The 13,998-nt window shown below is 39.1% G+C and overlaps 1 protein-coding gene across 1 annotated transcript in view; it reads left to right on the forward strand.

Annotated features, from left to right (window-relative positions):
- Nucleotides 1-1,208: 1,208 nt before the first annotated feature.
- Nucleotides 1,209-13,998, forward strand: part of LOC145045649 (1-aminocyclopropane-1-carboxylate oxidase 1-like) — a 30,782-nt gene continuing 17,992 nt past the window's right edge. Inside the window, exons 1-2 of the mRNA XM_078993973.1 lie at nucleotides 1,209-1,931; nucleotides 2,001-2,373. Coding sequence (XP_078850099.1) covers nucleotides 1,396-1,931; nucleotides 2,001-2,373 — 909 coding nt within the window. The 5' untranslated portion in view covers nucleotides 1,209-1,395. The remainder of the gene's footprint in view (nucleotides 1,932-2,000; nucleotides 2,374-13,998) is intronic.

The raw sequence follows: 13,998 nt of genomic DNA on the forward strand, positions 1-13,998 counted from the left end.
TTAAAATGAGGAATCAATTATTAATTTAATGTAATTAGAGGTTTAAAATTTAAAATTTGAAATTGATAATTAATAGATTAACAAGTGGCATGATAGGTGATATATAACATTAATGAGTAGTCCTAATTGTATGATACTTGTCAATAGGAGATTAAACTTATTCTTTTATTAGAATAGGGATGTGCTTCGGAAACTATAAAACTCATGTTTATATCCAAACTTAATTTTTAATTTGGATTATATCAATTTAATATTAATCTAAAATTTAAAATTCTATTTTTTTTTTTCGAAAATACCCTTTCCAAATTCAATCCTAAACTAAAGAATAGACATTATGGGTATCTCTGTTTTCTCATTCAATTAATATGTATATGTAATTCCGTTTATCATCTTCAGGTAAAGTTTTAATGGAGGAGCTATTGAATTCTTCTTTTAACCATTACACAGGCTTTGAGAATGGATACAAATCGACCTTGAGGATAGTATCAGTGGCATGTTATATATGATCATGGTATTGGCTATAATTATGTATGAAATATATGATTCCTCCCACCATATAAAATAATAGGATCAAAATGGAAGATAATAAGATATTTTCTAAGCAATTGAATACAATGAGTAGTCATAAGTTGAAGATACCACTAGGAACAATTGGCAACCAGAAGTAATTGACGACAGAAAGTAAATTACGTCAAAGGAGTTTAGTAATTTTTAATTAGGTTTAATCCCAATTAAATTTATGTGATGCTAATCTTTAATTTGGAAAGGGTATTTTGGTGCATTCATATTGAAATTTGATTTCCAAATAAGTTTTTTAATATTAACTTAATTTAAAAGTAGTTGTGAGACCTATGTATTACATTGGTTAATTTTTTTTAAAAATTAAATATAAAGATCAAAATATTTAAGAATTTTGAATTTATAAAAAAAATAAGAAAAATAATGATTTATTATAATGGAAATGTTTTTTATCTTTTAAATTTGAACGAATAATTTAATTAAAGAAAAGTAAGTAATAAGTTTTAATTTTGGAATTTTGAAATTAAAAAGTAAGTTTATTATTAAATTTATTACTTTATTTTATTTATTGAAATCGTTTTGATATAAATGAGCCTGTTTATTTTCCAAAATATGTTTTAGTGTGAAGATATAAGCCCAACCCAATTATGCTGTCATCGCCGGCGGTGAATACGAGCTTGATATTTTCCGTTGACAAGGATCGACGGAAAAGAAAAGGTGGTAAATGCCATCATTGCTGCTTCATCCTAAAGTTTCTTTACAGTCAAAAAGATCCCAGAATTCTTAAAATAAAGGCTTCAAACAAATATATTACAAGCTTTTGCTGTTGCTACTTGATTGATCTGATCAAATTTACAGACTTTTTCAATACCTTTCATGGCGAATAAGCCTGAATCATTCCAATTCCAGCACAATCCCCTAGAATTCCGAGCTCCACCGCCATCGCCGGTAGCCTCTGGCCGCCGATCTTCAGTCGCCAACGATGAGATTCTCACAGAATTTCTTCACCACTCGCTCCGTGTACCTGATCTTGTCCTACCGGATCGCGTCTCCCCTCGTCAAAAGCTAAAGATCCAGGAACTTCCTAAACTAGACTACAAAACACTGGACTCGTTGGAAGATCATAGCATCACCAACATTTTTGATGTGATTGGACAAACCGGTTGCTTTGAGCTTGTTAACCATGGAATCTCCAATCAACTCGTTCGTTCTGTAGCCAAATATGGCGAAGGAATATTCGAATTATCACCGGAGAAAAAGGCTGTGATGTCAAGATCTGCTGACAGGATGTATGGCTTCGAGGAGTTTCATGGAGAAGAGAGGGAAGCAAGTGAAGAATTCGTATGGTGTAGAGACGATGCGTTGAAGTCGGAAATGGAGGCAATTTTGCCTCTTCAATATTCAAATTTCAGGTAATGATCTCTTCACTAACTCATTTCATTCAAATTAAAAACATGAATCCAGAAATTAAACACTTACAGCGGAAACCTCGAGATCCTTACTTCCGAAATCGAAAAGATCTCTGGAATTATCTTAAAAGTTCTGCTCAAGAACACTCCACTAAAATCAGAATCCGACGATGATGATGCAAGCGAGAAACAAATTGCTGGAGTTATTTGCTACTTCCATAAGCACCATGAGGATCTCAACAGAATCACAAACGATGATCACTACACGAACAATTTGACATATGACATGATCCGAATGCTGATTAGAGGATCCGAACACTCTCACACGCTATGCGTTCACGCATGCCATGGATCCTCCGAGTTCAATGTTTATTCGAAGAAAGGTTGGGTATCGTTTCGCCCAGAGAAAGATGCATTGGTCATCACCATTGGTGATCAGTTGCAGGTAAAACTGACCATATTTTATTCGACCTTTAAATACTTTTTGTTAACTTCCTAACAAAACTTCTATATTTTATTTATTAGAATTTAACAATAAGTCATCAAACACAATCAAAATCACGTATACATAAATAAATCAGAAATTTTCACATTTTAAATGTGTATAACTGTATACTGAAAATTAAAATTACACTCTTGTTGTCACTAATACCCTCTTTTAGTCAAACTTTTGAAAAATTTATTTCAATAGTCCTCGTGGTTCCAAAATGCTACACGGTTGGTCTTTTCGGCTATTACTATCAATGGGCCTCTATTAAGTATGTGTAAAATGACCAGCTTCTGCTCGAATCTAATTCAGAAAAGCTATAAACTAATGACCTAAACTTGTACTCTAGAATGTCTCGTTCCTTTTTCGCGCATAAAAACAGACTTTCATCTTCGGCAATCGCCTTCACCTCTGGCTGTTGCCTCTCTACTTCTCCCACAATGGCTTAACCTCCACCGTTATCATTCTCCTCCTATCATCACCAGAGGCGGATCCAGACAGAAGGTCAACTGGGGTCCGTTAGTGAGAGCATTTTCCGGCGATTTTGAGTAGTTTCCGGTAGTTATCGGCAAGTGTAGCAGTTTTTGACAGTTTTAAACAAGTTTGAGCAGTTTTCTGGCCGTTATTAGCGCTTTGCAGCAATTGGGAGTGATTTCCGACGACTTGGCGGTTGTATCCGGCTTGTTTTCTTAGTGTATTTGAGCACACCGGCAGTTAGATTAGGCTAAAAATGAATGAATTTGTTATTTCTTGATGCAAGTGGTGTCTGTCTTTTTGTAAAGTGGGGCACAATCATATATCTAATAACTATAAATGCAAAGAAGTTAGATGTATATAAAAGGTTTAATCACTCCAAGTGGGACCATACACCCCACTTCACAAAATGGTAGCTCCACCGTTGATCATCACTAAACATGTGTCGCCTCTCCTTCTAATGATGAAAACGGGATGGAGAGAGGTTGGTCATCACCGTCCCTAAGTCCCCATCCCTAACCGTTGTGAGGAATCAAATCCTCACCCCTTTGGAAATTGGAAACATCCCCGGTCAGTACCCAACACATCAATAAAACTTATGGTAGAGACATTTAATTAAAAAAAATCTTAATACATAATGCATTAACTTACTGAAAAATAAATGTGAATTCTAAAAATTCTAACGGTTTAAAAAATCCCCTTAGATTAATATCATTATAGACTCAACAACATCATTATATTCAAATGTTTGATTAAAATTCTTCATTTTTTCTTGTTTTAATCGCAAATTTAAAATCATAATAGAAACATTATAACATCCCAAAAATTACAAAGAGATTTTTATTTTTAAAATAGATTAACCAATTTAATATTTATTTCAAAAATCATTGAATAACATTTGATCAATTGAAAACAATACGTTATCAAAATTAAGTTTACAAAAATGTGGAAACGAATATCTTTGATGCGAGTATACAGTCATGTCGAGCTCTTATCACGAATAGTCTTCAATATTTTTACTCCATAACTGTAAGCATAAATCTTAGTGAGTTCCCTAGTATACCACATATTCCACAATACATACTATGCATCCACATACAATCCTCGACTCTAACGTCTAGCAACCAAAACTCTTATCCACATACATATATCATACGTAACGAGCCAAGCCCAAGAGTTCATGGACCCAATCCAACACCCATAATGGGTCCCGTCCAAACATACATAACGGGCCTCGCCCAACATACGTAACGGGCCACGCCCAACCATACATAACAAGCCCCACCTAAAAAATAAATGAGCCTAACCCAAACTCCTTTGCCAGGAGCTACATCCTGATCTTCCGTACTATTGTTAGGGGTCAGATCTTGGTCTTCCATACAATGTCAAAGCCATACATAGTCGAAATTAGATAGACATTCGAATAGATTATCCACCTAAAAGCAATAAACCAGACAAGAACCATGTAGTCGGGCATTAGAACAAGAGTTCTCAGGTTGTCCAACTTGATTGCATACAATCTCTTAGGGTAAATATACAACAACCAATAAATACTATCAATACTCTAACCAATGTTGACACCTAGCAGTATCAAATAAATCTCAAACAAGACTTTGTCAGTCTAGCATACCAGGACACCAAGTGACCTAAGTGCATAAGGATAACAAGGAGTTAACCTAGTCAACTAGCAAACTCGTACTCTAACAGTACATATATCCTACCATGCAAAGGATATATAAATGGGATATGTGGCATAGTAAAAAACTCACATGAACGGAAGAACCAAAGAAGCACAACAACATTCTTACACCTTGTACTACTCAATCCCGCAAAATAACTAACACCAAAAGAGATAAATCCTCAATCACAATCCAAATCCTCTAAGTTTGACCCCAAGTCAAACTTGTCAATGGTCAACGATACACAAAAGTCAATTGTTAAGCGAGTCAACAACTACCACAACGTGGAGACCTATTGGCCACGTCATGGGCATGTTCAGACAAAACAAACGACATGCAGGAGACCACCACATCGTGGCAGGTTCTTGGCTACATCGTAGTTTCTGGTCAAGAGTCAAAATCTTTATTAAGCACTTAATCCTTTCAGACCAATACTCAAAACTTCAAATATACTTATTCTCAATGACTTAACGGATAAAGTTTCCAAATTTATCCAATAAGACGTCACCATTAAGTAAGATCTTAAACCCTAAGTCCAAAACTTCATAAATCCTACACCAAATACACATAGATCCAATGACAAGGTCAAGCTACCAACTTTCCATTAAGAAAAGGTCCAGAACACAATCCTTAGTGGATAGAAGGGGTCCGAGTCATCTAAACTCCAATCACACCACCAAAAAGGGACTATAGTCCATCATAAATATGCTAAAAGCTAGATCTAACAAACTAGAAGCCAAGGTTGAAGCTATATACTCACAATGGTCTAGAAATAAAGTCACTTTTCTAGATTTACACTTGATCTCTTCACCAAAACACTTTGCAAGCAACTTGACCTTTAAGCTCAATACCAAAACAACGAGGAATGAACCTTCATGTGGCCAGAACACCTCAAGAACACACAATATGACTAGGCTTTCAAGATAGGATGTCGGAGGCTGAATATAATGACCTAAGCCTAAAGTTAAGGTCCTTAAATATGGGAGAAACCCTTAAAATTCATGGAATTGGGCTGCAGCAGCCAACACGTTGTGGCAACCCTCTTGCCACGTTGTGGTGCTCACCAGAATACGTGTTCCATAAAAGCTATGTTATGTTGTGGTCATCAATGCATCACGTCGTGGCATAGAGTTTTTCCCAAAAACCTCATATTTTATCCCATTAAGTTTTTAGTTGATCCATTCTGGAAAACTAAAACCGGTGTTACAAACATAATATATACATGTATGACCCTATGTTTATATAGGTCTACTACATGCACAATCACAAAAACAAAACTGAAAGACATTATATAAGATAATTAATGATATAAAAAATATAAGAGAATTTAGTAAGAACATAAATTATACACACACACACACACACACACACATATATATATATATATACACACACACACACACGCATACACACACTTTCATATGTAGACAAGATGAGTTGGGGAATATGATACCCGACATCGACCCCATCCCTATTTTTTTATTTACATGGATCTCAGACCCGGTTTTAGCGGAGAATAGACCTGGTTTTAGCAAATAATACCTATACCCAATAGGGACAAATGATACGGGTTTCCCAGCGGGTCAGAGCTAATTTGCATAGCTATCCCACACCACCACTACTTACGATTTATATCGACGTCAAAGACAAAGAAGATGAGGGGAAGGGATAAGTTTTTATTGATACTATGTCACTTTAGTTCACCACGACCCCCACAACCACCACATAGAACCAACGGTTTTTTTCAAGATTGTGGCCAGCGGCATAGCTAGAATTTTAAGACAAAAAGGGACTTACATCGCAATAAAATAATATTTTTTTTTGTTTATCTAGATAGTTTTTGATTAAAGGTCGTCTCTAGGAATACATATAAAAGATTCTAATTTTACCTCACTTAAATTTGACATATCATTTTTAGGTGCAAACATCAATTGGTTTTTCAATATTACTTTTATTTTAAGGTTGTTGTCATGTATGATAAACATCTTTTGTAACATCCCAAAAACCAAGGATAAAAATTTATTTTTATAATAACCAAAACACTATTTTAACTTTATTCAAACATCTAAAAGCATTTCAAAGTAAAACAATTATTAGAGTTGATTCCCAAAGATCACATATTACGGAAAAAATGGGTGTATGCGCTGCGATCAAGCTGGACCCTTTCCCTTCGAACCGGAAATACCTAAAACCGAAAATCACAAACTGTAAGCACAAAGCTTATTGAGTTCCTAAAATACCAAATACCATACATATCAAACGAGCCTTACATAACATATATATATATATATATATATATATATATATATATATATATATATTATCCATACATATCACACATAAACATAATCAATATGAGTGCTATGTGTCAATCATAGTCTTGCCATTATGCCACGAATCGCCTCGTGGTCTTCCTTGCCAGGACAGGGGCCACAACCATGGGTCTTATAGACAATTGCCAGGAGCCAACTCCTGGTCTTCCATGCAAGTATCACAAAGATAACTAGCATACAATCTACAACTACTTAACTAACATTATCCAGAGCTCAGACTCTGGCCTTTCATACAAATTGTCAGGAGCCGCCTTCTGGTCTTTCATACAAAATGCCAAGGTTCACCCCCGGTTCTTCCTACCATACATAAACCAAATAGTCTAGCATTGGTGCCTTCGACCCACAGAATAATGAGGAGACTCACCTCGAATGCAGAAGCTCACTGAAAGAAATCCTTAGTTGCTGCCCTAACAACTTCCCAAGCTATTAATACCAAAATATCACCCAATTAGCAACTGGGTTCCAAACTATGATCCATAATCCATACTTAAGGTGAAATGACCATTTTACCCCTGACCCAATATGATCCAAAAACTGAGGCCCAAGCCCAAAACTAGGAAGATCCAACTACAAGATCCATAAAGCCCACTAATGGCCTAATTTTCCAAATTAAGCCCAAACCCTCACATGGGCCTTCCCTTGAAGCCCATTAACATTTCCTAAACCAAAACTCACATTCATAGCAAACCCAACAAAACCTTTAAACAATACACGCCCAACGATAGCCCAAACTCGAAATAACACCACAAGGTCCAATAAGGCCTAATTACCCTAATTAGGCCCAAATCCATCATGGACCTATCCCGAGAAGCCGGATATCCAAAAAAGCCTGAAATACTGAATAGTCAACCCTAGCTAACTCCTGGTCCAAGGTCCAGAGCCCAAAAAAGTCAACAAAACAAGAAGGGTCAACAAGGTAGAGTACGCCCTGCGTACTCACCTGGTACGCCCAGTGTACAACCTTTGGGGTAAGTACGTGCAACGTACAAAATAGGTATGCCCAGCATACTCCCCTGGACCCTAATCTCCTATATTAAGCACTTAATCACCTCAGGCCTTGCTCCAAACTCTCCAGACTGATTCCTATGGATGACTTTTCAAGTAAAGTTGGCAACTTTATTAGCATGAATGGCTTAACGGGGCTCTATAGCTTAAAAGAGCTTAATTGATGGTCTTAGCACATGCATGAACTCAAAAACTCCACAAATCTTGCACCTTTGGGAATTGGGGAACCTTAAAATGTACAGATGTACTAGATTAAGCTCCTAAAACAACCCTAGCCCACAAAGACCAAGCAATAGGGACTAAAATGGCCATAAACCAACCCAAAAGTAGATATATTCAAAGTAACCAAGATAGAGAGTTTATACCTCTAAAGTATCGAAATGGAGAAGCTAACATTGGATCTATATGCTCTTCTCCATAGATTGAGTATTCCACCTTCTTCTTCTTTTGCACAAACCACCAAGAATCTTCTTTCAAGCTCCAAGCTTCACCCAATGCACTGTAGGGTTTTATGTATGTCAAAAGAGGTGGTGCCTGACTTAAAATGACGATAGTGGTGGTATAATGTCGTTTATATAGAGTGGGAACCCCGAAAGTAGGGTTTTGCTCTAAAGGGAGTATGCCCCGTGTACCCCTTAGTACGTCTGGTGTACTCACAAACGACCCACGACCAAATAACCTCATATCTCCGCATCCACAATGAGTACGCCTCGCGTACTGATGGAACCCTAAAAACCCTTAACTTAATTTGGCTCTAAATTCTTCGTCTTTAGTGTGTTTCCAACGGACCTTATATCCACGGAAAGGTGGTGAGAAGCCCTACGCTTCTAACAACACACCCAAGCGCTAAAACCTCCCGAACAAAACCCGAAATCCATAAAAGACCCTAAATACCAAATTACAATTATACCCTTGGCCTCCAAAGACACAAACAGACTCACCTTGACCTAAGCCATCTAAAGAAATCCGCAAGAAAGTCATAGATTTGCCACAATCTTACTGCTAAATAGGGACCAGTGAATGTTATGGCGTCCCCGTGGTCTTACAACACTCCGACACTAACTGACCACTAGTGACTGCTACGGGTCACCCCACAATCTTACAACACATCTACACTAACTGGCCACTAGTGAAATCTACGGTCTACCATGTAGTCTTACAACACTTCTACACTAACTGATCACTTGTGAATGCTACGGGCCACCTCGCAGTCTTACAACACTTCCACACTGCCAAACTATTGCCCAATGCCTTACCGCTAATCTATCTATCTGAACATCAACCAAATTATAACACTCACCTAACCAAACATCCCAACCGAACTCGAATCATGATTGGAAACCCAACCTGGGTTCCCCTAAAGCCTATTATCAAACACCAAGAAGACGTGAACCCAATGTTGGGAAGTTTTCCGAACTCCCAACTCACACAATCCTCAATCCAAAGAACCACTTGAGCTGCCTTCCTCCCTGATGGGGATGCGAAACTCATCCAAGTTTCACACCTGCTTCTGTTCTTGAATACCTGAATGATTATCCCCCACTTTGATTCGACTAAGCTCTTAAAGCACACGAGAATTGAAGGATTCCTAACCATTCTTACCTTCTAATGATCAATCTGCTAACAACATCCGCTTACCAATGTTAGTGTTCTATTACAAACCATTCCAAAAAGAACGCACAACCCCCGTAGACCAGATAAACACTTCCCGAATCCCAACAAAACTGATAACCCCAGATGCTTTGAAATGATACTACACTCAACTCTTGAAGTCCAAATAACAGATGCTCATACCAAAACTTCAGTAATAGACCACTTCCCTTGGCGCCCCTACAAGCTAATCCAAGTACAATAACTGAAACCACCGAATCCTGATGGTGCTAGATAACCAAGCTGTTGAACCCTGACCACAGAACTTCGATCCAATGCCCCTAATCCGGTCTCGACTGCAAACCAAGATAACATTGAACACTCTAAACCCACTAAAACAGAAAAACCCTTCACTAACCCACTAATAATTTATGGCATGAGAATGTCACACAACATTTATTAAAGATATAACCCAACATAAGGAGAGAAATAAACCAGATATGCGCTTACCTAAATCGATGCAAGATTCCAAACCACATAAATACTAATATAAACTGAAAATAAAGCAAAAGATACACACCCGCAATGTCACCCGTTGGAGTCCTAACCTCCCCTGTCTGACACTACAAAGCCTGACTCCTCTCCACTAGGGCTCCTGCTCTACCCTCTCGTTCATCGGTAATCCTCAAAGTAACTTGAGAAGGTGCACTCACTGCTCCTCCCCTCAACATTGGACAGTCGACCTTCTTGTGGCCCACCTAATCGCAGTGAAAACATAACGGGCTTGCGCCCCGAGGACAATCCTTGCTAACGTGACCAACCCTGCCACACTTGAAGCAACCTAAACCCCTGGAACAATAAACTCCATCGTGCGGTTTCCCGGACGTGCTGCATAGACCTCAGCCCTAATGGCCTCTCAAACGCTGATCCGAAGTCTTGGGTCTCTTCCTAGGACCCTCCACTACATGCACTTGATCTTATCCCCTCTTCTCGAGGTGCTCCAAATCGATATCCCGCTCTCGGGATCTAGAAACCATATCATTCAGGGTCTTGCACCCCAAAATACTCATAAATTCCCTGATGTCATCCTGAAACATATCATGATACCTCAGCTTCTTCGTTATCTCATCTGCTGCATACTGCAGTACCAAAAAATCCCTCTCCCGAAACTTGGTAGTGATCTCTACCACAGTCTCAGTAGTCTGGAAAAGATCTAGAAACTCTTGTGCCAACTGTTGCACCTCAATCGCCGGAGCAAATTGCGCTCGGAACCAAGTCGAGAAGTCATCCCATGACATAGCATCAACAACATCATCACCCAACTCACTACCAACGTCTTCCCACCAATCATGTGCCCCATCCTTCAACAGGCAGGAAGCATATCTGACCTTTTCCTCGCCAGGGCAGAAACTCATCTTGAACGTGTTTTCCATATCCGCTAACCATCTCCTATTAACAATGGGGTCCCTTTCCCCATGGAACGCTGGTGCTCCACAAGCACGGAACTCCTAGAAAGATAGAGTGCGAGCTCCAACAACAGCCATAATCTCAGTACGGAACATGCCCAAGCACTCATCCAAGATCTCTGAAATACTACGAGAAATCTCCGATGAAATGAACTCCCACAACTGCTCGCTAATCGGCTCAGCACCTACACCTGAGTCGGAACCTGAACCAGAACCAAAACTAGAACCTGAACCACCACCCTGATTGCTCATCTCCAAACTGAAATATAACAAGCCAACAATCAAAACATGCCCAAGAATCCTCCTCCCATAAGCTTCTTAGATTCTCCAATAATCTCACCGATTCAAGTATATATCATGTGCTTTTAGTAGTACAGGCCCAATACTACCTTCCACACCTATCCATACTTTCCTCAACAATCCTCCTGAATCCTCTAAATCACTTCCTCAAACCAATGCGCCAAAACTCACTAAACTACACCACTAACCCACTGAAGCATATCCTAGGCTTTCCTAGGTTCCTGGCCTCACCCAACCCTCAGCTGATGAAGGACTCCCACCAATGTCAACTAGCTTCCTCATGAATATATTTACATAGAACAAAGATCAGATAATCCTTCGAGTAAAAGTCTCACCCTATAACGGTTGGACTCAGACAAGAGCTGAGGAATCGGGTCAAATCCATCAATATAAGATTATTTAACCTATGCCACATGTGACTTAGCATTCATTTTACATCACTAAGAGTCCCACAAAGCACAAAGCAAGCAGCATTCATGCAACATAAAATCTAACAAACATACACTAATCAAGCCATTCTATCCACTTATCTGAATCAATACTAGCATGCAATTCAAAAGCTCATATAATCAAGTACATAAAAAAGGCATCTCTCCTGTTATGAATTATTGAACAGATCCTAAGCCAAGGTTCTTACAGACAAGATCCATGTTCCACATCTTGGTCTTCCATGCAAGTATCACAAACATAACTAGCATACAATCTACAGCTACTTAACTAACATTTGCTAGAGTTCAAACTCTAGCCTTTCGTACAAATTGCCAGGATCCGCCTCCTGGTCTTTTATACAAAATTCCAAGGGTCACCCCCACGTCGCCTACCATACATAAACCAAATGGGCCAGTATTGGTGCCTTTGACCCATAGAACAGTGAGGAGACTCACCTCGAATGCAGAAACTCACTGAAAGAAATCCTTAGTTGTTGCCTTGACGACTTCCCAAGCTATCGATACCAAAATATCACCCAATTAGCAACTGAGTTCCAAACTATGATCCATAATCCATACTTGGGGTAAAATGACCATTTTACCCCTAACCCAACATGAACCAAAAACTAAGGCCTAAGCCTAAAACCAGGAAGGTCCAACTACAAGATCCATAAAGCCCACTAATGGCCCAATTTTCCAAATTGGGCCCAAACCCTCACATGGGCCTTTCTTTGAAGCCCGTTAACATTTCCTAAACTAAAAATCACATTCATAGCTAGCCCAACAAAACCTTTAAACAATACAATACAAGCCCAACAATAGCCCAAAATCGAAATAACACCACAAGGCCCAATTAGGCCCAAATCCATCATGGACCTATCCCGAGAAGGCCAATATCCAAAAAAATCCTAAAATACTGAATGGTCAACCCTAGCCAACTCCTGGTCTATGGTTCAAAGCCCAAAAAGTCAACAAAACAAGAAGGGTCAACCAAGAAGAGTATGACATGCGTACTCAGCTGGTACGCCCAAGGTACAACCTTTGGGGACAGTACTGCAACGTAGGAGATGGGTACGCCTAGCATACTCCTGTGGACCCCAATCTCCTACATTAAGCACCTAATCACCTCAGTCCTTGCTGTAAACTTTCCAGTCTGATTCCTATGGATGACTTTTCAAGTAAAGTTGTTAACTTTACTTGCATGCACGGCTTAGTGGGGCTCTATAGCTCAAAAGAGCATGATGGATGTTCTTAGCACATTCATGAACTCAAAAACTCCAAAAATCTTGCACCTTTACGAATGAGGGAACCTTAAAATGTCCATATCTTCTAGATTGAGCTCCTAAAACAACACTAACTCACAAATACCAAGCAAAAGCGACTAAAATGGCCATAAACCAACCTAAAATTAGATCTATTCAATAAGTTGCCAAGATAGAGACTTTATACCTCTAAAGTATCGAAATGGAGATGCTAACACTGGATCTCTAAGGTCTTCTCCAGAGTTTGAGTCTTCTACCTTCTTCTTCTCTTGCACAAACCACCAAGAATCTTCTTTCAAGCTCCAAGCCTCACCCAAGGCACTCTAGGGTTTTATGTATGTAAAAAGAGGTGGTGGCTGACTTAAAATGACCAAAGGGGTGGTATAATGTTGTTTATATGGGGTAGGAACCCGAAATTAGGGTTTTTCTCTAAAGGGAGTATGCCCCGCGTACCCCTTAGTATGCCCGACGTACTTACAAACAACCCACAACCAAATAACCTCATACGCCCCTTGTTCACAATGAGTATGCTCTGCGTACTCATGGAACCCCTAAAACCCTAAACTTAATTTGGCTCTAACTTCTTCGTCTTCGGTCAGTGTCCAACGAACCTTATATCCACAGAAAGGCTGTGAGAAGCCCTACGCTTCTAACAACACACCCAAGCCTTAAAACCTCCTGAAGAACACCCAAAATCCATATAAGACCCCAAATACCAAACTACGATTATACCCTTGGCCTCCGAAGACACCATCAAACACTTGGATCACTTAGACCATAACACCAACACCTGAGAAGGACCAAATTATTACTTTCCTAAGGCCATGGGCCTCATGGCCACTAAAGATTTGGCCGCAACCCTGAATAAAGAAGGATCTCTGAAATCAAGTGTTATAACTCTCCCCCACTTAAATTAGATTTCTTCCTCGAAATCTCTCCTTACTAACACTCGTATCAAAACAAACAATTTGAGGAACGCACCCGAAAATTCTATGTATAACACAACCTTCCCATGAAAACCGAAACCCGAGCTGAAACTTCCATCC

The sequence above is a fragment of the Lactuca saligna genome, chromosome 5, assembly GCF_052625555.1.
Source record: "Lactuca saligna cultivar CGN05327 chromosome 5, ASM5262555v1, whole genome shotgun sequence".
NCBI classification, from domain to species: Eukaryota; Viridiplantae; Streptophyta; class Magnoliopsida; order Asterales; family Asteraceae; genus Lactuca; species Lactuca saligna.